Source organism: Puma concolor, chromosome B1 (genome assembly GCF_028749965.1).
Source record: "Puma concolor isolate L17-30 chromosome B1, mPumCon1.1.hap2, whole genome shotgun sequence".
Classification (NCBI taxonomy): Eukaryota; Metazoa; Chordata; class Mammalia; order Carnivora; family Felidae; genus Puma; species Puma concolor.
In genome coordinates, this window is record NC_141670.1 from 87703252 (window position 1) to 87727624 (window position 24373).

Consider the following 24373-nt stretch of genomic DNA (forward strand, 5'->3'; position numbering starts at 1 on the left):
ATTAAATTAGGATGTTTACAAAGAGGCTGAGAGTTTCTCCCGTGATGAGAAACCATTGAAGAATTTTGAGAGGGGCTTAACATTATTCCATCTTGGATCATCCTGATATTGCAGTAGATGGAGTTGAAGGGTGGGAAAATTAGAGATGAGGAGGCAAATTCTGAGGCCATTAAAACAATACAGAGAAATGATAATAAGACCTCAGCTATGGCAGAGGATATGAGATTATAGAAATGGGGTGAAGAGTGAGAAACTATGATAGTGTTGATGGAACTCTGTTTTTCAGGAACTCTGAACTTCAGGCACTCTTCATGTTAGATTGTTTGTGTGGGCGTTAGGGTAGCTTACTTAGCTAAGCACAGTTTCCTCTGTCAGGAAAACGTGTTTAGTTTGGGACATATACTTCTCCTGCTGCACTTTTCCCTATCCCATTTAATGGCTATTCCTGTGTACTCTGACTGCTATCTTTGGATTCATTCTTGATTCTTTATCTCACATCCACATCCAAATTGCTATTAAATCTTGTCCATTTACCTTCAGAATATATCCAACAGTTGGCCACTTTTCACTCTCTCCAGAACCTACCACTTTGGTCCTAACCACTATCATTTCTCACCTAAGTATTATAGTAGCTTCCTAACTGATCTCCCTGTTTCTGCCCTTGTCCCCTTGTCTGTTCTCAACCCAGCTTCTTTTTTTTTTTTTTTAATTTTCTTTTTTCTTTTTTTAAATTTACATCCAAATTAGTTAGCATATCTTCAGGAGTAGATTCCTTAGTGCCCCTTACCCATTTATCCCATCCCTCCTCCCACAACCCCTCCCGTAACCCTCAGTTTGTTCTCCATATTTATGAGTCTCTTCTGTTTTGTCCCCCTCCCTGTTTTTATATTATTTTTGTTTTCCTTCCCTTATGTTCATCTGTTTTGCCTCTTAAAGTCCTCATATGAGCGAAGTCATATGATTTTTGTCTTTCTCTGACTAATTTCACTTAGCATAATACCCTCCAGTTCCATCCATGTAGTTGCAAATGGCAATCAACCCAGCTTCTTAATGATTCTTGTAATAAGTCATCTCTCTGTATAAAACTCTCCTTCTCCCTGGAGAAAAAGTCACAGTCCTCAAAGAGGGCCTACATGGCCCCCTCCCCTTAACTCTCTGTCATCTTCTGTTCTTTCTTCCTCTTGCTCATTTCACTCTAGCCATATTGGCCTCCTTGAACTAGTGAGGCATACTCCCCCCTGAAGATACTGCATTTCCCTTTCCTTCAACTACAGGACTCTTCCCCCAGTCATTGTCACAGCTTACTTCCTACTTTCAGGTCTTTATTCATGTCAGTTTTCTAGTGAATTCTTTTTTGACCACCTAACTTGGAATTATAGTTCTCTTCCCTGCTGAATATTCTTTCTCTTTGGTTCATTTGTCTCCTTAGCCTTTATCACTATCTATGTGTATGCTAAACATATTTTGTTTATTTTCATCTTTTCCTGCTGGAATTTAAGACCCATAAGAATGAGGACTTTTCCTTTATTCACCGCTACACCTCTAGCCCTGAAAACTGATAATATAACAGGTGCTCAGTATTTACTGAACGACTGAATCAATTAATGGAGTGCCTGGGATATCCTGGAACAGATGCTTACTGTTTATTTATATGCTACTTAATTTCACAAAGAAGTAGAGGCAAGGAAGTGTCTAGTAGACAACTGGAGCCCATAAAATAGGTTAGATTGGAAGAGAGATTTTCGTGAAGCCATAGCAGTGTATGAGGTAGTAAGAAAGAGTATAAAGAATCAGAAGAAAATTAGGGATGAGATCCTGAAAACACCTCCACGTAAGGGCTGACCATAGAGTAACACTGTTGTTTGACTTCACCAAGCAGGAACCCTGCTCCAGGCCCTGTGCTTTAGAGGTCCAAATCTAGCCTTTGTCCAGCTATAACCCTTCTGGTAGAATGAGGATTTGGTGGGCAAGGGTGGGGGAGGGGGAACGCGCAAGGGAACTAGTCTGTCTGGTACCCATTTCTAGATTAAGCTCTGAGTATTTGAACCCCAGAATTCCCTGCCCATGTGGCCCTTCAAAAGCTTCTTTCCGGGGCGCCTGGGTGTCTCAGTCGGTTAAGCGTCCGACTTCAGCTCAGGTCATGATCTCGCGGTCCGTGAGTTCGAGCCCCGCATTGGGCTCTGTGCCGACTGCTCGGAGCCTGGAGCCTGCTTCAGATTCTGTGTCTCCCTCTCTCTCTGCCCCTCCCCTGCTCATGCTCTGTCTCTCTCTGTCTCAAAAATAAATAAACGTTTAAAAAAAATTAAAAAAAAAAAAAGAAAGAAACACTCAAATCATTTAAAAAAAAAAAAAAAAAGCTTCTTTCCTGATTCTCTCCTCTCTTGACTGAACACATGTATGGGCTTCTTTAGGCCCAAGGGATGACCAATCTGCAGCTGTTTGCAGGCATGTGGCCAGAATTTGGACGTGTGGGATGGGATGTCTACATGTGTGTGTATGTATATATGTATGTGTACACACACATACATATATATATATATATATATATATATATATATATATATATATATATGAATGAGTGATTCTCATGCTCCTGTAGAACATCAGGGAGAATTCCAAATCAGAATTCCAAATCAACCTTTTAGGTTGTTACAGAAATATTTATGTGAATATAGGAGGATAGAATAATAATTTACCAGCTTGTTAGCTTGATTTATAACTTTAAAATATTTAGGCATGTGGACTGTAGGCTTCCATTTGTACTCTTGCTCCGAGCCCCTTGAAAATTAGGGGTGGGCCTGCAGAAGGGAATTGAAAAAGAGTAGCTAGAGAGGGAGAAGATAAATTCCAGATGGAGTTTCAAGGATGGAATGATCAATAGTATCAAATACTTCAGAGCCATTAAGTCCTATGAAAACAGAAATGTATCCATTGGATTTGAATGACAATTAGAATTTAGAGTAAAACTTTCAGTTGGTGGTGATGGATGCCAAACCTCCATAAAAGGAGGAATACCTGAGGAATTAGGAAGTAGAGACAGAAGATAGATGTTTTTTTTTCTAGAACCGTCTCTGAGAAAAGAAGGAACTAGAATAGTAGGTGGAGGGTATGCAGAGTCATGGAGGAGGACTTTTCTATGTTTAAGATGAAAGAGTCTTACAGATGTTTAGATATTGAGGGAAAGGCCCCAAAGTTAAGTAAGAGAAGGTTAAGGAAAAGGAGGGAATAAGCGATGGAACAAGGCCTAACATCTAGTGCATAGGTCCGGAGATTAGCCTTTGAAGGGAAGAGGGCTATTTGAGAAGGCTTGGGATGTTTGGAAGTGTATGCAAGCTAAATTTGGAGGGTGAGAGAACAGGAAAGTGACTTATTAGGCAATATGATATATCATTAGTGTTGTTTTACAGTAGTTTTCTGGGTTAGTCTTTTTAAACTTGATTTTAAACTCCTGGGCATCAAGGGTTATACCTGCAGCCATGTGTTAAAATCCTATTGGTTTATTGAAATATAGCCCATAATATGAGGCATAGGCCACGCATGTTGGATCTGTCATTATTCAGTAATTTGACACTTTAGTGGTGACTTAAAATTTTAAGTTTGATAAACACTTTTGATTCTCAATAGCCTAGAAATAACTTATTATGTCCATTATATAATGTGTGTTATCAGGATTTGCAGATGGTTTGTTGTAATGAGTACATATTGTCTGAATCATACCTGTTTTGAGCAAAATATTTTTAAATAGAATTATATTAATACTGTCTTTTTTCCCCCAAATAGTAGTTCCAAAGAACTGCTGGTTTGTATTTTAGCTCTTGCCAAGTTGTGAAAATAGTGAAGGATGCTTAGACTACTTAACATTCAAATTGTAAGTAAACTTTATTTCTGCCAATATTACCTGTATGTTAAGAAAAAAGAAATTGAAAATAGTTGTTACCTTATATGATAATAATGAGCTTTAGTGTGATGTATTTTGTGGATTTTTACTAATTTTTGTTAAGATACATATATGTCCTATCCCATTTTCTGTTGATAAGATCAAGAAGGATACTCATAGTCCTGAATGTATCTTAGGAGGTAGGGTGAAATTTTTTTCCAGGTATTTCTTTTATTGTATAAATTTATAGAAATTCTTTATTATTTTATTTCCATATCTGTATGGTAGCAGTAGTCAAAATTAATGTAGGACATAATATTAATGGAATGATTTATTAGAAATATATGTTCCTCTTTAAATATGCTTAATTTCTCTGAATTATTTAATTGTTATGTGAAAAAATTCTTTAAGAAGTAAATCTTACAAGGTGCCTGGGTGGTTCAGTTGGTTAAGCGTCCGACTCTTTTGATCTCAGCTCAGGTCTTGATTTTAGGGTCTTGAGTTTGAGCCCTGCGTTGGGCTTCACCTGGGCATGGAGTCTACTTAAAAAAAAAAAAAAAAAGCTTTAATTTAACATACATAAAATCAAGTAAAATATAAGCTTTTAGAAATAATCTAAAGCATAAATCTGGATGATGTATATATTGACAGTCATCTCTACTAGGGGAAAAAAAGCTTGGATTATGTTTCCTTGAAACCATTTGCTATATTGAATATTTAACCAGTAGCAAAAAAATTATTGATGAAAGAATGATAGAATGATAAAGTAATACTAAAGGCATTATAAGTGATTTACTACTTTATTTTTAAACTATTTGAAAGTATAAACAACTCAAATTAATCTGTTTTTAGTCCTAGTAGAATATTCAAAATGTGAACACAGAATAAGATTGCTACCATAAGCAAAAGACAAGTCTAATTATATTATTTAGGTAAATAAACCAAATGAGCCAAAGAAGAAGAATGAAATATTTGCAAACCAGTAAATCTTTTAATTTGTTAAACAGGAAAATAATTTTACTTTATTTTGTATATTTTGTTACCAACGCCTAAAAGGTTTTAAAAATGTCTACTGAAATATTTCAGGAATAAAAGTACATCTTCATAAAAGGAGAAAGTTATAACATTTTCTCTCTTAAAATAAGAAACAAATATCATAAGGTCATCCATGTGCAATAGCTTGGTTGTAATAGATTGCTTATGAGCTTGACATTTCTGAGAAGTAGAATGCTCATTACTGCCCTCTTTTGACACAGGGCTGTATAAGCCAAGTTCCCTTTTCTTAGTTTACAAAAATGTCAAAGATTAGATTGTAAAATAGGTTGTGCTTTATATCCTTCCTGTATATTTTTAATAATTTTTCAAATTCTTCCTCTTTTTAGGCTCTCTGGTTAATCATCTTTAGAAGACTGGATTTCTGGATATCTACTTCACTCCATGTTTATTGACTTTTAAAACATGATAATGCAAATCTATAACATTGGCAATCATCCATGAACCTTTACATTATATTGGTTAATAGCGTTTGAAGCTTCCTCAGGGAATAAACAATGACATCAGCAGTGGTTGACAGTGGAGGTTCTGTTTTGGAGCTTTCCAGCAATGGAGTAGAAAATCAAGAGGTTAGGCATCCAATGTATATTACATTTCTGTTTTGTTCATAGAAATCAATATGTGAAATAATTTTGAAATTAATGGGAAACAGGTATTTGAGGGTAGAAATGTACAATGCATGAAACTGTACATGTATGTGTCATGTGCCCTTATATAATTTAGGTAATAGAAGGTTGAGATAATTACTGCCAGGCTCACCTGAATTGTTGGAACATGCATATATTGGAATGAACTGTGAGGAAGAAATTGAAAGAAAGAACACAAAGTATTAGAGATATCTTTTAATTCCTGATAAAATCCATTGTTTTTGATTACAGAATTTGTAGATATATAATGTACCTAAATACATAAATTAAATTCATCTTAAATTTATAAATATAAATTTATAAATTTATAAATATAAATTTATAAATTTATAAATATAAATTTATAAATTTATAAATATAAGTTTATAATTTTATATTTCCTTTAGTTGTCATCTTTGCTTCCTTTGTTATTCTATCATTTCTAATTCAGCAGGAGGATCTATTATATTTTAATCCTATATGTATACTTAAGAATTTGGATGATTTGTAAATCAGAAAAGAAAGGTTTTGAAATTTTATACATATAAAACTCTGTATCATTAGCACATTTGGTTATTTTCTTGTTGTGATAACATTAAAGAATAGGAGATAGGAGTAGAAAAATAACAGTACCAGAAACATATGGACTTCCATGGCCTGGCTTCTGGTCCCACCATTCAGTAAAGACTGAATACTGAAAAGGATCTAAATTATAATTTGTCACAATATTTGGTCAGAGATGAGGTGGACAAATGGAGAGTTGACTGTCTTTAAAAAATCTGTTTTCTCTGTATTCTATGAAAGATATTGCTGTTACTGGTCCTTAGTAGCAGCATAGTGGTGTAGTGATGGGACCAAGAAACAAGTTAGGATATCAGGCTGTGTGTTCTAGAGTCTGCTTCTTTTTCTTGCTTGTTTGTGTCTGTTTAGTCTTCCAAGGTAGCTATGTGGTTAAATTCAGTGGGAAGGGGATAAAATGAAGGTACTGCTTTTCCTTTGTTCTCAGTGGACTTGGTAACCAGAATGTTCCTGTTATATTTGAATCTAAAACGGGTTCAAAGCCCATTAATAGAAGCCCCAGCTACAGAACAATCAATGTCTACTTCTTCCTTGAAGATTCACTTTCTGTATGATCACTTCTAGGTGTGATTCACCAAAGAGTTCAGGAACTCGGGGGACTTCCATCCCCTCCACATCACCCAGGCCAACTATTGCTTCTTTTTACAATGCTTTCCCTTTATTGTATAGTCTTCCTTTGTTGTATTTAACCCTAAGAAGTGAGCCACCAAGAACAATAGGCAGAATATATTTACCTTGTGCTGGTTTGGTATCATTATTATTTGGGAAAAAGAGTACAACAGTTTGTTTCTGGAAGACTCTTTATTTTTCTTCTTTTACATGGAACCCAGGCGTTCATGGCCTGGAGAACTGATTATTATGGAAGAAAGAATCTGATAAGTGAAATCATTTTGCCAAGGCATTACTAATGATATATGTGGTAGCGTTATGGGTAGTCACAGGCATTTTAGGTAATACGGCACCAGAAAGGGGGAAATTATTCTTGGGGAACTTTTTCTTCAAATTATGCTATGTAGAAACCCACTTACTTTCATTCATTTGTTCCTTCAGCAAATATTAATTGACCACTTACTGCCAATTGTCAAGTACGTTTCTAGGCACTGGAAATAAAATATGTCAGAATGGCTATAAAGAATAAGTCAGGGCTAGATTTTAGTAAACAAAGAGATGTGCTTTGTACTTGGATAGGAGAATGGAGAGTCAATATTATGGAGGATGTCAGTTTCTTCCAGTTAATCTATATATTCCACCTCTATAAAATGTTAGGGCAAGTTTGGGGGGAAATTGATTATATGACCTAAAGATCGTATGGAAGAGTATACATTCAGGAATAGCCAGAGCAGTTTTCTGAAACAGAAATGTAGAACAGGTAAGTCTCATAGAAATGAGAATTAATGCAGGAAAAAATTAAAAGAGGATTTAAATAGAGTTTAAAAAAATTGTTTTTTGATGTTTATTTATTTTTGAAGAAGAGAGAGAGCGTGAGCATGGGAGGGGAGCAGAGAGGGAGACACAGAATCCGAAGCAGGCTCCAGGCTCTGAGCTGTCAGCACAGAGCCCAACGCGGGGCTCAAACCCGTAAGCCACGGGATCATGACCTGCGCCAAAGTTGGAGGCCACCCAGGAGCCCCTAAATAGAGTTTTTAAAACACAGCAAATACAGTTTTAGAGAGCATCTTCTTTCAGACAAACAAAGTTAGGAGTTCTTCTACTTCAGATTGTGATGGGATAACTGAGACCAGATTTAAAAAAAATTTTTTTTAAGCTTATTTATTTTTGAGAGAGAGAGAGAGAGAGAGAGACATAGCATGAGAAGGGGAGAGACAGAGAGAGAGAGAGAGAGAGAGAGAGAGGGAGACACAGAATCTGAAGCAGGTTCCAGGCTGAGCTGTCATCACAGACCCTGACATGGGGCCTGCACCCATGAAGCATAAGATCATGACCTGAGCTGAAGTCGGACGCTCAATAGACTGAGCTAGCCAGGTGTGCCTATGCATCTCAATACTTTTTAAAGGATTGAAATCATACAGAGAAAGCTGTGTGACAAAAGCAGAAATATGTTAGAAATTAACAAAAAAAAACGATTTCAGAATCCTCAAACATTTGGATATTAAACAGCTCACTTTTATACAACTCATGGATTAAAAAGAAATCACAAGAGAAATTAGAGAATGTCCTAACTGAATGAAAATGAAAATACAATATATCATAATTTGAAGGATGCAGCTAAAACAGTGCTTAAAGGTAAATTTATAGTTTCAAATACTTATGTTAGAAAAGTCTAAAATCATTTGAGCTTTCAATAAACTAGAATATGAAGATCAAATTAAATCCAAAGTAGAAGGAAGGAAGTAAAAAAAATAAGTCAGTGAAGTAAAAAGTAGACAAATAGAAATTATCTGCTAGCTGGTCCTTTGAAAAGATTAAGAAAATTGATAAATCTCTCAGTAGACTGCACAAAAAAAAAAAAAAAAACAACACAGAAGGCAAAAATTACTAATATAAGGAATGAAAGGGTTGAACAACTTTATGCCAATAAGTTGGCAGCTCAGATGAAGTGGACAAAATCCTTGAAAGTCATTCTAAGAGGAATAGAAAATCTGAATAGCACTGTATCTTAAAATAAATTGAATTCCTAGTCAAAATCTTTTCCACAAAGAAACCTCCAGGGCTAAGTGGCATTATTGGTGATCTAACAAACATTGAGGAAAGAAATAATACTAATTTTACATAACTCTTTCAGAAAATAGACAAGGTAGCATGTCCTAACTCATTTTGAGGCCAGCATTATCTTGATACCAAGACCAGACAGAGATATGTAGGAAAAGAAATCCTCAAACAATATCCTTCATGGGCATAGATAAAAACATTCTTGATTAAATACTAGCAATTAAATCCAGTAATGTATAAAAGGGATCATATGACCCAAATAAGGTTTATCCCAGGAAGGTAGGTTTAATCAATCAATGTAATTCATCACAGTAACAAAATAAAAAGAAAAAAATCATTTGATCCTATCAGTGACCACAGAAAACCCATTTGCCAAAATTCAACACCTATTTATTATACAAGTTCCCTAAATTAGGAATAAGGGCATCTTCTTCAACCTAATAAGTACATCTGTGAAAAACTCACAGGCAACATCATGTTTAAAGGTGACAAAGGGAATGTTTTCCTTTTAAGGTTGGTAGTAAAGCAAAGATGTCTGCTCTAACCACTTCTGTTCAACATTGCACTGGAAACATTGCTACAGGGTAAGAAAAATAAAAAGACGTATGGATTGGAAAAGAGGTCGTAAAACTATTTCTAAATAATACAATCATGTTTATAGAAATTCCCAAGAAATCTACACAACTGTTAGAACTAACAAATTTAGAACAAGTGACTATGTAAAAATTAATTGTATTTATATATCTTAGCAAAATAGGAAATTTAGCAAAATAGGAAATTTAAAAAGCAGTACTGTTGAGCAGTATCAAAATGACACAGGGGTATGTTTAATGAAGTAAATAAAAGATGTATATGCAAGCACAGCATCTTATGAGAGAAGTTAAAGACCTGAATAAATGAAGAGTTATACCATGTTTATGGATTAGAGAATTTATGTTAAAACAGAGTTGGAGGGCCTACGCACCTGATTTAAAGACTTACCGTGAAGTTCCAGTAATTAAGACAGTGTAGAATTGATATGCCAACAGACATGTAGATCAGTGGAACATAATATAGATCCATCTGAGGCTAATTAATTTTCTTTTTTAAAGTTTATTTTGAGAGAGAAAGCACTTGTGCATGCACACAAGTCGGGGGGGCGGTGGAGAAGAGAGAATCCCAAGCAGGCTCCATGCTGTCAGCACAGAGCCCGACGCAGAGCTCAATCTCATGACTGTGAGATCATGACCTGAGCCAAAATCAAGAGTTGGACACTTAACCAATTGAGCCACCCAGGCACCCCAAGGCTGATTAATTTTCAGTAATGGTGGTAATGTAATTCGGTGGAGAAAGGATAGTCTTTTAAACAAATAATGGTGGAATAACTGGATACCATATGCAAATGAACTCAATCCTTTCTCACATCATACACAATGAATAACTCAAAATTGAGCGTAGAAAATTTTTCAATCTTAAAATAGGCCATGGTTTCTTAGATTGAACACAAAAGCATGACAACACTTTAGAAGAAAAAAATGATGAATTGAAGTTCATTTAAATTAAAAACTTCTGTTCTTGGGGCGCCTGGGTGGCACAGTCGGTTAGGCGTCCGACTTCAGCCAGGTCACGATCTTGCGGTCCGTGAGTTCGAGCCCCGCGTCAGGCTCTGGGCTGATGGCTCAGAGCCTGGAGCCTGTTTCCGATTCTGTGTCTCCCTCTCTCTCTGCCCCTCCCCCGTTCATGCTCTGTCTCTCTCTGTCCCAAAAATAAATAAACGTTGAAAAAAAAACAAAAAACAAACAAAAACAAAAAAAAAAAAAAAAACTTCTGTTCTTGAAAAAAAATTCCATTAAGAAAATGAAAAGATGAAGCAAAGATTGGAAAAAAAACCTTTACAATACATATACTGACAAAGAATTTATATTCAGAATATATAAAATAATAAATTGGAGATAATCCATTAAAATAGGAAAGAGATTTGAACAGATAATAAAATGAATGGCCAATAAGTGCATATAAAAATGCCCAACGGGGCACCTGGGTGGCTCAGTCAGTTAGCATCTGACTCTTGGTTTTGGCTCAGGTCACGATCTCCTGGTTTGTGAGTTTGAGCCCTGCATGGGGTTCTGTGCTGATGATGTGAAGCCTGCTTGGGATTTTCTCTCTCTCTGTCTTTCTCTCTGCCCACCAAATAAATCAGTGAACTTTAAAAAATGCCCACTATTACTCACCATCAGGGAAACACAAAACCACAGAGAGATACTACTACATACTTACACAGAATGGCAAAAATTAGAGGGATACCATGTGTTGGAAAGGATGCAGAGCAGTGGAACTCTCATACATTTATAGTGGGAATGTAAAATAATATAATTTGATAGTCCTTTTAAGATGAAGTGCACAGTTACTGGGTGATCTGGTAAATTGACTCCTAGGCAAACATGGAATAGAATAGAACAGAAGGGGGAAGAAGAGCAGGGACAGTAACAGGAATATTATAGCCTAGTTTATGAGTTTATGATAATTTGTTACAGCAGCTCCAAGAAATTAATATACCACCTTTGCAGCCTTATTTCCTACATTACCTCACATAGCTCTTAATTGCTTTGCCCCTAATTCCCAAATGTGAGAGTTTCCATGAGTTTTGTTCATGTTCATTTTGTACCTGAAATTGCCTTCCACATCTGTCCAAATCCTTTTCATCCATTCAGGGCCCAGTTCTAGGAAGTCTTCTGTAGTTCCTCAGTCTGAATCAATTCAATGCCTAACAGGGTTGAGGGTTATATTTCAAAGAGTCTTAAAAATCATTGTTTAGTATGTTCAGTTTTCCTTTTAGACAAATGGGGAGTCATGAAAGCTTTTTGTACAAAGAAGTAGTACAGATAATTTTGATTGTCGTGTGAAGACATGCCCTCCTCATTCACTGAGTATTTACTCCATTCTAAACACTGTACTAAGTGACTCCATTACTCATTGAGTATTTACTCCATTCTAAACACTGTACTAAGTACTTTGTGGATATTTAATTTTCAAGGGAATTTGAGAGATACAAACATTTATAATCTCTCTTTTTGTTAAATATGAAGACACGTGTAGAGAAGAACACAGGGTGAGGGCACAGGGAAAGATGTTAATAATTTGTTCCATTTAAACACGTTAAGCTCAGAGTATTAGCTGATTATTCCTGTAGTGATGTTAAATTGGTAGTTTAAAAGTTGGTTCTGGAGTTCAGAAGGTGCTTGGAGAAGAACCAAATATTTAGTGATCATCAGCATAGAGGTGCTGTTTTTAACCATAACAATGGGGGGCATTGCCAGGGAAGGTAATATAGAGTAAAAAGGAAATGCTGAGAACAGAACCTTAGTAGGTTGGCTATATTTCTGACACTGGAGATGGAAGAAGAGTCAAAGGATATGCTTAAAAGTAGATTGGTAGAAAGAGAAAAAAAAGATTGAAGAAGCAATTTTTTAAATGAGGTAACAGTGTGTAAGTATATGAGTCTGCAGAAGGATAAAGGAGGATGAAGACTGAAATAGAGTTTAATCCTTACTGAAATTTAAGAGAATAGTTTCATCGGAGTGGTAGAATCCAGATTGCAAGGTATATGTAGATAATGAGTCAAAGAGTTAGACTATCTTTTGAGAATGTATACAGGTATAAGATGCAAAGATCTGGAGTTCACTTGAAGGAAGAGTTGAATTTTTTTAATAAAGATTTTGGCTTTTTTATAGTTAATAAGAAGGAGCCATTGAAATATTAAAACCCAGCTAAGGTATACAAGAGAGAACAGTGGGTCGAGAATCCTAATTGGTGGGGGGAAGAGACTATAGATGGGGGAATTGGCCTTGTCCAGAATTCTACATCTCAAGTATTTCATAGTTTAGAAAATTTGAATTATTTCCTACTGGTAAGATGGAGGTGGAGAGTTCACAGTATAAAATAATTTCAGGTTAATGTTACTGTTAAAGATACTATTAGATTTCAGAGGAATGAAAGAAGTTATCAGTCCTTTGGGTTCTGTATAAATAAGGTATTTACTGCTTGGGTCAATACCAGCTCAAATGCCACTTACGATGTTGCTTTCTTAATTTATGAGTGGGGACCTCATCAGTCTTTACCTATTGCATGCTCCTCATTAACATCTATTTTATAGCTAGGTGATGTTGCCTGTAGGTTGTGGTTATAAAGCTGAGCAAGAAGAATGGAGATTCAACAGTTAGTATATCTGATTTGTGGGGAAGGATTTTTTTTTTCTTCACGCATGCAGAGAGGGAGGAAGAGAGGATCCCAAGCAGGCTCCATGTGCAGTTGGAGTCGGCCAGGGGGCTCAATCCCATAACTGTGAGATCATGACCCCAGCCGAAATCAAAAGTCAGCCATCCAACTGACAGCCACCCACGTGGCCCAAGGATATTTTTTTTTAATGTTAAAAATGTTTTGCCTTATACAGAGTAGGAAATTCAGTGTTACTGTTCAGCATGTGCTTGCTTGTTTTCCTTTTTCTTTTTCTTTTTTTTAATTTTAATTTTTTTTTTTTTTTAATTTAGAGAGTGTGTGTGTGTGTGAGCAGGGGAAAGGGGCAGAGGGAGAGAGAATGTTAAGTAGTCTCCACTCTCAGCCCGACAAAGGGATTCATCCCATGACCCTGGGATCAGGACCTGAGCTGAAATCAAGAATCGGAGGCTCAACTGACTGAGCCAGCCAGACACCCTTATGCTTTCTTATTTTTAATTTATCATACCTTTGTTTTGTAATTTATTTAAAGGTTTTTTTGTGCAGTATTTGATACAATACGAAGACTGCGTTTTATATATATATGTGTACATATATGTATATACACATATATATTAGTTTAAGAACAACAAAAAGAATAAATATTACCTATGAACCATAAATAGAACCAAATATATTATGGGGTAATATTTCTTTACTTTTCTTTATAGTTTTATTGTCTGTGGATATATTCGTAAACAACACGGTGTTTACTTTGAAAATATGAATAATGTCCCAAGCTAACTGAGTTAGGGAAGGATAGCATTACCATAGTTAGATTAAAGCTTCCAGGAAAAGGAGGACTAGTTTGGCATCAAGTTCACTGCATTTCAAGAAGTTCTACTCAGGCAATCAATAAGCAATGTCATGAGTTGGTTCTTGGAAACATAGGGCCATCTTGGTCAGGTTTCAGGCAGTGGTATGATCTGGTGATGCAGGTTTGTTCAGCAGGTATATATATATACAGTCCCATGGAGAGAATGCTGTTCTTCTTGTTTTTGTTTCTTAACTTTTTGTGGTTTTCTTTCAACACTTGAGAGTAGATCAAAGCAGAACACATCTGGGAGGTGAAGGGAGTGTTCTTAGCTAATCCAGGTAGCAAGGCAAGGTGGAGTGAATAGGTACATCAAAGCAAGCCAGATATCAGATATGAATAAAAACTTGGAGTAGGCTTATCTGGACACTCTGTCCTTAGGAACCATGCCAGGGGTTGTCTTGGTGACAGTTTATCGTGCTGTCTCAGGAGTCCTGGTTGTATAATCCAGACTGGTTGCCCTTTAAATCCAGTGTATAGCTGGCATCCTGGAATCTCTCTTGCCAATCCTCCCAAAGATTACTATTGTCTCTTTCCCATGTTGGGTCTCCTATATTCTGTATCCTAAATTGTGGTCTTTATTAAAATTTTACTTTTGATGAAATCAAAATTTGCTTCTTGAGAAAGGATGTATGCAAAGTAAATGTTTTGAGATCTTTCATATCTGAGAAAACTCCTTATTTTCTTAAGTTGATTTGACTAGCTAAAGCATTCTAGGTTAGAAACGATGTTCCTTTATAATTTGAAGAAATGGCTCCCTTGTCATTTTCCTTCTAATGTGACTGTTGAGAAGACTGAAGTCTGAATCCATTTCTTTGTATGTTACCTGTATTTTCTCTCTAGAAACTTAGGGAATCTTCCGATTTATCTCCAGTATTGTGATATTTCACAGTGGTGTGCCTCAGCTTAGGTCTCCCTTAATTTTTTATATTAAATATCTGGTAGGTCCTTTCAAATGGGCAGCTCATATCCTTCAACTCTAGAAAATTTTCTGGAATTCTTTCATTTCTTTCCAATCTGTTTTTTCCCCCCTCCCCTATTTTGTTTTTCTGGAACTTTATTGTTCAGATATTGGACCTCCTGGACTGGTTCTCTAGTATCATTCTATTTTCTCTCCTATTTTTTATAACCTCATCTTTTTTTCTCTGGTTTCTGGAAGACTGCCTCAATTTTATCTTCCAAGCCTCCTTTTTTTTTTTTTTTTTTTTAATTTCAGCTGTCATGTTTTTAACTTTTTTTTTCCTCTTTTTTTTTTAAACGTTTATTTACTTTTGAGACAGAGAGAGACAGCATGAACAGGGGAGGGGCAGAGAGAGAGGGAGACACAGAATCTGAAACAGGCTCCAGGCTCTGAGCTGTCAGCAGAGAGCCCTACGCGGGGCTCAAACTCACGGACCGTGAGATCATGACCTGAGCCAAAGTCGGATGCTTAACCGACCAAGCCACCCAGGCGCCCCACATGTTTTTAACTTCTAAGAACTCTTTATTTTTAAATGTCTTTATTAAATTGTATTCTGTTCTTGTTATGGATATAATATCCCTGAGGAATAGGACTATAGATGTATGTATGTATGTGTGTATATGTATGTATTCTGTGTTAAAGGCTTTTCTGTAAATAACTAGTAATAGTTGACTGTTTGCTTATGATTAAAAGTGGAGGACTAAAAAGCTGATTGAAAAATCTATTTTGGGGGGGTGCCTCGGTGGCTCAGTTGGTTAAGCCACCGCTCTTGATTTTGGTTCAGGTTATGATCTCATAGTTGTGGGATCAGGCTCCATGTCGGGCTCTGCACTGAGTGTGGAACCTGCTTGGAATTCTCTCTCTCTCTCTCTCTCTCTCTCTCTCTCTCTCTTTCTCTTTCTCCCCCTCCCCTGCTTGTGCATGCTCTCTCTCAAAATAAGTAAATGTTAAAAAAAACCCTCTATTTTTGGTACATTATCAATACTAACAAATATGCCTAATATACCTTGAAAATGCTCCTGTTATTCCCTCATCAGAAAGTTAATTCTCCAGTCTTCTGCTGAAATGAGGGCCAGTTGCTTAACATCATGGAGGAGAAATAGGTCTAGGAATCAGAGTGCTTTTCAAACAGCTTTGATGGGATTTTCCTGTTTGAACCCCTCCTCTTTCTCTACCACCTGCTACTCCATTTTCAGGGGTAATGGGTACTGCCTTCTGTGGGTTTTCCAGTGTAAGGTGTGTTGTTTCTCAGCTTCTTTTTGCTGCCAGGTTGATTTGGCTTTCCTGGATCTCCTTAACTACTTCATAACACTTACCCATCCACTTTTAATCTTCTAAGATTTTGTTGCTCTTATCTCTTCTCCTTTGTTGCACTTATCTCTTCTCCTTATGGGTTTGTGTTGAAAAGTCTTTTACTTTGTTTTAGTGGGTTTCATGAGATAGTGCAATTATATGCATGGTTTTAATTTGTCATTTTAGTCCTGAAGCCGATTATTTAAAAAGTTTAATCTAAGACTCACTTCCTGAGACTTGAAAAGATTGTTAAAGTTCCCTTTTCATCTCTTGTTTTAGATTTTACGTTCATATTTATATGTAATCCATGAAACTCATTATGTAATATACATAAAACTCATTGTGTAATATGTGAAACTCATTGTGTAATACATGAAACCCCTTGAGACTATGTGAACTCAAGTATTTAGGAGTAAATCCAGAATTTGTGAATAAAAAAGTTGATTGTTTTCTAAATTTGCTCTTGCAGGAAAGTGAAAAGGTTTCTGAGTATCCAGCAGTGATTGTGGAGCCGGTCCCAAGTGCCAGATTAGAGCAGGGCTATGCAGCCCAGGTTCTGGTGTATGATGATGAGACTTACATGATGCACGATGTGGCAGAGGAACAAGAAGTTGAGACCGAGAATGTGGAAACAGGTAGACATCTCACAAAATGTTCATTATTTGTGACTTTCTCATTTTATAAGTGTCAATGTTACTATTGCCAACTGAATGATACATACGAAAGAACCTCTTTTTGCTTAGAAACCAGTGAAACATCTCTTATTTAAGGGACTTTAGTATATATATATATATATATACTATATATATATATATATAGTATATATATACACAAAGTCCTACATCACAGTTCTTTGAAGTATAACAGGTCTCATACAATGGACCCTAAGGACAAAATTACAGGCCTGCAATAATAGAATTATCTTTAGTATTTTTTTTTTTTTTGAGAGTGTGACTAGTTATTTAGATATAGAAGTCCATAGGCTAGTATATGAGGGTAACTTTTTAATTCAAAATCTGTAGAGTACTCTCATTTTATAACAGATTCAGAGTTTCTTTGAATCAATATTGGTGGAGCGGTATGATTCCTTTTTTCTTAGGTCAGACGCGTCTTTGTAGCAGTCGGTCAGCATCTTCTTCCCTTTTTGTCGTCTGAGAAATTTTGGTGTTTCAGTCTGTCTGCATTTAATTGGAGATTAATAATATGCAATCCTTGGAAACCTTTTCATTTTTGCCATTGACCATAAAGAGAATAGAGTATCTCACCAGAAAGATGGTATGACTGTTGTGTAATAATAAACGTTAAAATTTATCTTTAGCTCTTAATGGAGAAAAAAATCCTTATACTTGGCTTGCAATTCTCATAAACTTTCTTACATATTTAGATAAATTTCTACAAATGTAGTTACGTCTCATGATTAACATTTTTGAATATTCTGCTGTTGAGGCCCACTAGCACCCCTCAGACTACTAGCTCCTAGCTTAAGGCTGTTCTTCCTCCAGTTTTATTTCTTACTGAGCCAAAGGATTAAAAGTTACCTTGCTCTTCAGAGCAGTGATGGCAACAAGGCCAGCAAACTCCGCTTGAAGTGATAATTCCTTCTCTCAAAATAGGTAGTTAAGCACTTCATACAGGCTTCGTGACCTTGGACTGAAGTGGTACTTGATTTACACAGTAGATAATGCAAGTGGCAGGAAGATACATGTGTGGTTTTTTGAGGGTTTTGGAGAGTTTTCCAGTCTGAAGCGAGACGCATGGGGGCAGAGATGAATTTTCTTCTTGAGAAAAAGAATAGGAAGAACAGCAGGGTGATAGTTTGAAGTAGATATTGTAACTGATTTTATTACAGGAGCATAACTAAGCAGAAAACTAATGGCACAAGAAAAAAAGTATGATAGCTTAAGTTGAATGGAAAAAAACAAAAAAAAGAACGTGTTTGAAATTCCTGGAAGTTGTTTTGATCAAAAAAATAAGGAAGACACACTATCTGCTAACTAATTTGGATGTAAACTTAAAAAATAAAATTAAAAAAATAAGGAAGACTATGATTTTGGTAGCAAATCGGAAACTTTGTAAAATATGAAAACTACAGTGCCAAATTTGCATAAGTAGAAAATTATGGATATTTATCACATTAAAATACCACAGCAGGTCAGCCAGATCTTATTGGTTGTATAATTGATGATTGCTGCTTCATTAATTTCAATTACTCAGGTAAAAACAATTCCAAATAGGAAGTGGATATAATGTGTTCAAGGGATTTTATTTTCTTAGTCATCTTAAACTCTGAGGGTGATGATAACCATTTATAGGGCAGAGATATGAACGATCGTGATATTGGAAAAGGGAATATACATAGTCTGGGTAAAAGAACATTTATTTTTGTGATATTTTGAAAGCAGTTTTGACTAGCTGATAATATTTTTTAGATTTTTTTTTCTTCATCATGAAAAGGAAGTATTAGTAAATAACTTGTATTATCCTAAAATAGTCTAAAAGTACCAGAGAAGTTCATCTTAAACATTTTTAATTCTGTTCTGGTTCATGTTTCTGTTTTTTTTTAAATCTATGCTTGCTCTATTACTTCAAAAAATAAAGAATAGTATCATATAGCTATTTTTGTCTCTCACAGAATAACACAGTAAAACTTAGAATTCATTTATAACTCTTTTAAAGGCAATGCCAAATTGAGACTGAAAACTGCTGGCTCATACATCTCATACATCTATAATTAGAACAATTTAAAACACTCCAATTTATTCATCATAAAGCATGCAGAACTTGAAACTACAACATACTAAGTTATTTGAAAATACTATGGCTCATGGGTTTTTAATGTAACTTTATAAGAATTGTTAATATATATACATTAGTTTAGAATGAGCTAATCCAAACCTAATTTTGTTTTTATTTAAGGAATAAAATGCATTGTTAAAAAGATTTTATTTTATTTTTTTTTAAATTTTTTTTTTTTTTTCAACGTTTATTTATTTTTGGGACAGAGAGAGACAGAGCATGAACGGGGGAGGGGCAGAGAGAGAGGGAGACACAGAATCGGAAACAGGCTCCAGGCTCTGAGCCATCAGCCCAGAGCCCGACGCGGGGCTCGAACTCACGGACCGTGAGATCGTGACCTGGCTGAAGTCGGACGCTTAACCGACTGCGCCACCCAGGCGCCCCAAAAAGATTTTATTTTTAAGTAATCCCTACACCCAACATGGGGCTCGAACTTAAAACCCTGAGATCAAGAGTCCCATGCTTTACTTACTGAGCCAGCCAGGTGCCCCAATAAAGAATAAAATGCATTTTTTAAGTTTATTTATTTATTTTGAGAGAGAGAGAAAGAGAGCAGGGGAGGGGCCGAGAGAGAGGAAGAGAGAGAAAGAGAAAGAGACAGAGTCCCAAGCAGGCTCCTCACTGTGAGCACAGAGCCTGACGTTAACCAAGAGATCGTGTGTGACCTGAGCCAAAATCACGAGTCGGACGCTTAATCGACTGAGCCACCCAGGTGCCCCAAGAATAAAATGCATTTTTAAACAAGTAAAAATCTGAATAAATTTTCATTCTTCTGATACCTAGAACATATACAGATAAGTAAAGTTGTTATGAGTTATCCTAATGTATGTTTCCTTTTAGGTAGTGGATTAAGATCAGGTTCATTTTGTAGTGCTATAAATTTTTAACTTAAATTCCAGAAACATGTAGGTTTTGGAGAAGAAGTTGGGAAAAAAGGGAAAGGAATATTTGTAAGATGTCTACAGAGGTTTTCATTTGGTGAATTGGTGGAAATGAGATCTGTATAGAGTAAGATTTCCTTTTGTACATCTAGGAAATACTTTCTGGAATGCTCCTATGTTATAACTTAGGTTATATTCATAATTCATAATTCAATATTCATATATTCATATTCATATATTCATAATTCAACATTCATAATTATATTTATTGACCTGATGTAGTAATTCTCTGCATGTGTACATTATAGTTTTTCTTTTATTGCTATATAACCATATGTATATGTTTATACCAGAAACCATGTTCATGATGAAATCTAGGTAGGAGTACTAAAATTATATAGTGAAGTACAGTTAGCCATCTTAATTATTTTGTGTATAAAATGATTTCTCATTTTGTTAGTAGTAACCATAGGCTATTTTGCTTCACCTTTTTATAGACAAAAAAATTCTACATTTCTCTCACAGAGCTTATGTGCAATAGTAATCCTCTCTTAAATTTTATAGGAAAAGCCAAATATATGTTTTGAGACTTTAAAAATAGGCATATTCATCTAAACCTATAAATTGCCTTTTGATGATAACTGGAGATCAGTAATCATAAGGAGTCTTTGGGGAATAGTAATGAAGTATGAGTGCCGTCTTGAGTCTGGCAGGCTGGAAATACCCTTGCCAGTGGCTGCAGACTCCACTCCACTCCAGTTCTGGGAGCCTGCTAGGTAGACTGATGTGGCACATTGGGGATGGAGAGGGGTTTCTGGGATTCCCTACTGAGATTTGAGGTAGATAGATAGGTAGATAGAGAACACATGAATTTTAAAAGGTTATTACAGATTACCATTTAAAAAGTAACAAGTTTATACCAATACAATCAATAGCAGGTATGTTTTGATAGAAATCTTTTAAGGCTCGGCTGAGAAGATTGAACTGTTTAGGATCTGCTTCTTCATCTTGCACCTTAACTCTATTTATCCTCTTAACCTTCCACTTTAATTTATGAGAATATATCACAGATACTTTGCATTTCTTACGTGCAAAGGTACTGCCTTCAACATGTTTCTTTCCCTCAAGGGGTTAATCATTTAGTTTTAACATATATAATATATACTGTATTGGAAATGTAAAGCAGTATAGAATCAATTGGGTTCTGCTTACAAGTTCAAAGAGATTTTCAGAAGAACGTTCAATTTACAGGATTAGGGAATGTTTAGAGAAAGTAAAGGAGGAGGACAGATGGTAGGATTTGGATGGGCAGATAGGAGGTAAGTGAAAGACACTGTAGACTGAGGACAATATAATTAATAATGGGTAGAATATTGAAGTTCAAGTCATGTTTAGAAGATATTGTGAGTAAACGAGACCTTGACAGGAGGTCCCATTAAGAGTTGTGACTATATTATGATTTGAACCCGAGAGTGAGTGATAAGGCTTGCAAGAAGCAGAAAAATTTGGAAGGTTTTGAGTAGAAAGTACTATGTAATTAGTATCTCAGGATCTGATGATTGTAGAGGAAGGGATGAGGCAGGCAGACTCGTTGTTGTGGTTATGAGTTAAGGGTTGACTTGAGAACTATTAAAACAAGGTAGAAGCAACAGGAATAGAAGGGGCTTATGTAAGCAATACTACTATGCAAGATCTAACAATACTTGACATGGCAAATTAGGGGGAGAGGCATAGTTAGGGAAGATATTACTCGGTTTTTTTGACCCTAACTTGATGGCCGTAATATCATACAAGAATTCGAAGAAGGCAAGACTGTTTTGGGAAACAGGTAAGTTTGCTAGTAGGTGTGTTGATTTTGAGTTGAAGCAGAGCAGATCTGAGGAGAAATATTTGGGTATTTAAAGATGTACAAATGTGTAGTCAGGGTCCCACTGCAAAAGTGATGGCATATTCAAATTAGGATAAATTTTAGAATGTTTTAATAAATGGCTAGTTACAAATGTGTGGGCAAGCATAGGGTGCCCGTAAGAAATAGGGCAGTAGTCCAGAGGTGGCAGCAGCAGAGCTCCTTCTGTCCTTTGGCCTGAGGCCCAAAGGGAGGGCATGGTTACTGGAACCCAGAAGAAGAGAGCCCTGGAAAGAGGGTCACCTTGGGAGGATCTTGGACCTTTGGTCAAAGGATGCAGCTGGCTTGAGGGTGATGCTACAGGGAAGGAGCCAGGAAATAAGGACCCTGATTTTGTTCTCCTTCTTCCCTCTAATTCCCTGCCAAGGCTCTCCACTGATCAAATGCAATCTAAAGCTTTGGGAGTCCTGTTGAAGTCAGACTTCTGGGACAGAGAGCAGCATTAAGAAGGGTGGAGAATAGACCTGGAGGGGCAAAGGGAACATATCTAGTATAGTTAAAGCTTATAAAAGAAAGATCAAGGAGAGACTGATTTGGGAATCATCATCATCGATGCCATGGAAACATATGGAATCTCCAGAAGGAAAGGTGTTTGAGAGATTTCTCTAAGGGAGAAGGTATTTATATTCCGTGTTTGTCTTCCTGTGATCAAGAACAAAGGACACAAAATTAAGGAATTGACCTTAGGGAATGTTTACATTAAAAATTTTTTTTTTCTAATGTTTATTCATTTTTGAGAGATGGAGAGAGACAGAGCATGAGTGGGGGAGGGACAGAGAGAGAGGGAGACACAGAATCAGAAGCAGGCTCCAGGCTGGGAGCTGTCAGCACAGGGCCTTCGGGGCTCAAAACCATGGACCGTGAGATCATGACCTGAGTTGAAGTCGGATGCTCAACTGACCGAGCAACTCAGGTGCCCCCAGGGAATGTTTACATTTTGAGAAACCTGAAGAAGAGCCAAGAGTAATCAATTAATGATAGAAAATCCTATTCCTGAGATTAATATTTTTTTTCTTCTAGCCTTTTAAGTAGTTCTCTTTAGTAGAAAAAGGAAGAATATTGATTGGGTTAGTTAGTCTTGGTTTCAGACTTCTAATTTATCACTTACTTATCAGTATTTAACTTTTTGGGAGTCAGTTTCACTGTCATGAAATAGTAATGCAAGGTTGTGAGGACTACATAAAATAAATATATAAAACACAGTGCTTGTGATGTAGTAAGTGCTCCGTAAGTATCCCTTTAACTTCATTAGGTCCTTTCCTGTGCCTTCAAATATATAGAAGGTCTTTTATACATTAAAACAACATTTGTTTACTTTTCCATTGTGTTTTTCTCTTTCCTTTCACTTCACTTTTTGTAAAAAAACAAGTGCTCTATACCTTCAGTGTGTACTTTTCCCTTGTCATTCCTTCCTTAGCTTACTGTGCTTTGGCACCTACCTTTATCATTCTCCAGAAGCTCTTTGTTTATCAGATTTCAAAAGACACTCCTCGGGGCGCCTGGGTGGCGCAGTCGGTTAAGCGTCCGACTTCAGCCAGGTCACGATCTCGCGGTCCGTGAGTTCGAGCCCCGCGTCGGGCTCTGGGCTGATGGCTCAGAGCCTGGAGCCTGTTTCCGATTCTGTGTCTCCCTCTGTCTCTGCCCCTCCCCCGTTCATGCTCTGTCTCTCTCTGTCCCAAAAATAAATAAACGTTGAAAAAAAAAAAAAAAATTAAAAAAAAAAAAAAAAAAAGACACTCCTCTGCGAAATTCAGTGACCCACAGAATCATCCAGAAGTAGGTCCTTCCTGTTCTGGCCTTCTTATCTACTGAAACATTATACTCTAGCTGTTTTCCTTATTGCCCCTTGCATGGACTGTTTATGCTTCTGAACTTTTGCTCGAATACATTTTTCTATCAACCTGTGTTCAGGTATTATCCATTTTTTTAAGGCCCAGCTACACGAAACTTTCCTCAGTGATTCTGGCCTGCATTAAATGCTCCCTTTCCTGATCTTCTGTTAGACCATCTGGGCTTAGGCACTTGATCATTGCTTTCTTATACTGTTCTTGTGTGTATACACATTCCTTTTGTTTTCAAAGTAAACGTAGAAGTCCCTTGAAGACATACTTTTTTCTTTTGTTGAATACAGTGTACAATATAGTATTTAACACATAATTGCTAGGAAATACAGATTGAAACAAATTGAGTTTTGACTTAGTATTGCAGTATAATCAAGAACCATCTATGTAAAATCTTAAATATATTTTCTTTTTTTGGTACCAAATTAAATGTTGAATACTTTAGGGTTATTTAAAATATAAAAAGGTAGTCATCCAAAAATATAAATATGGCTATCCAAAATATATCAAAGCCCATAATGTTGTCATACTAGATTAACTTCATCTTAAAATCACAGTAGGCTTTAATCATTTGTGATTATACCTAAATTTGATTTTTTTTACAATAAAATCAATACATTCCCATTGGAGAAATTGGGAAGTATTGCAAAGAGAAACAGTGAAAATCACTCATAATCTTACCAGCAAGGGAACAGTAACTATTGCTTTTTATATGTCCTGCTGGCCTTGTTTAAATGTTATGTAATACAAGTGGATTTATTAATCTTTACTAACAAACTGGCTGAAAGCAGTCTGGTAGCTTCTTACTTCTCTTCTGATCATTGG

The 24373-nt window shown here is 36.2% G+C and overlaps 1 protein-coding gene across 6 annotated transcripts in view; it reads left to right on the forward strand.

Annotated features, from left to right (window-relative positions):
- ELF2 (E74 like ETS transcription factor 2) overlaps positions 1–24373 on the forward strand; it is a 95017-nt gene that overhangs the window by 24940 nt on the left and 45704 nt on the right. For all 6 annotated transcript variants that reach the window (XM_086704204.1, XM_086704208.1, XM_086704205.1 and 3 more), the window contains exons 2-4: positions 3781–3868; positions 5260–5499; positions 16594–16759. In XM_086704204.1, the coding sequence (XP_086560330.1) occupies positions 5428–5499; positions 16594–16759 (238 nt within the window). In that variant the 5' untranslated portion in view covers positions 3781–3868; positions 5260–5427. The remainder of the gene's footprint in view (positions 1–3780; positions 3869–5259; positions 5500–16593; positions 16760–24373) is intronic.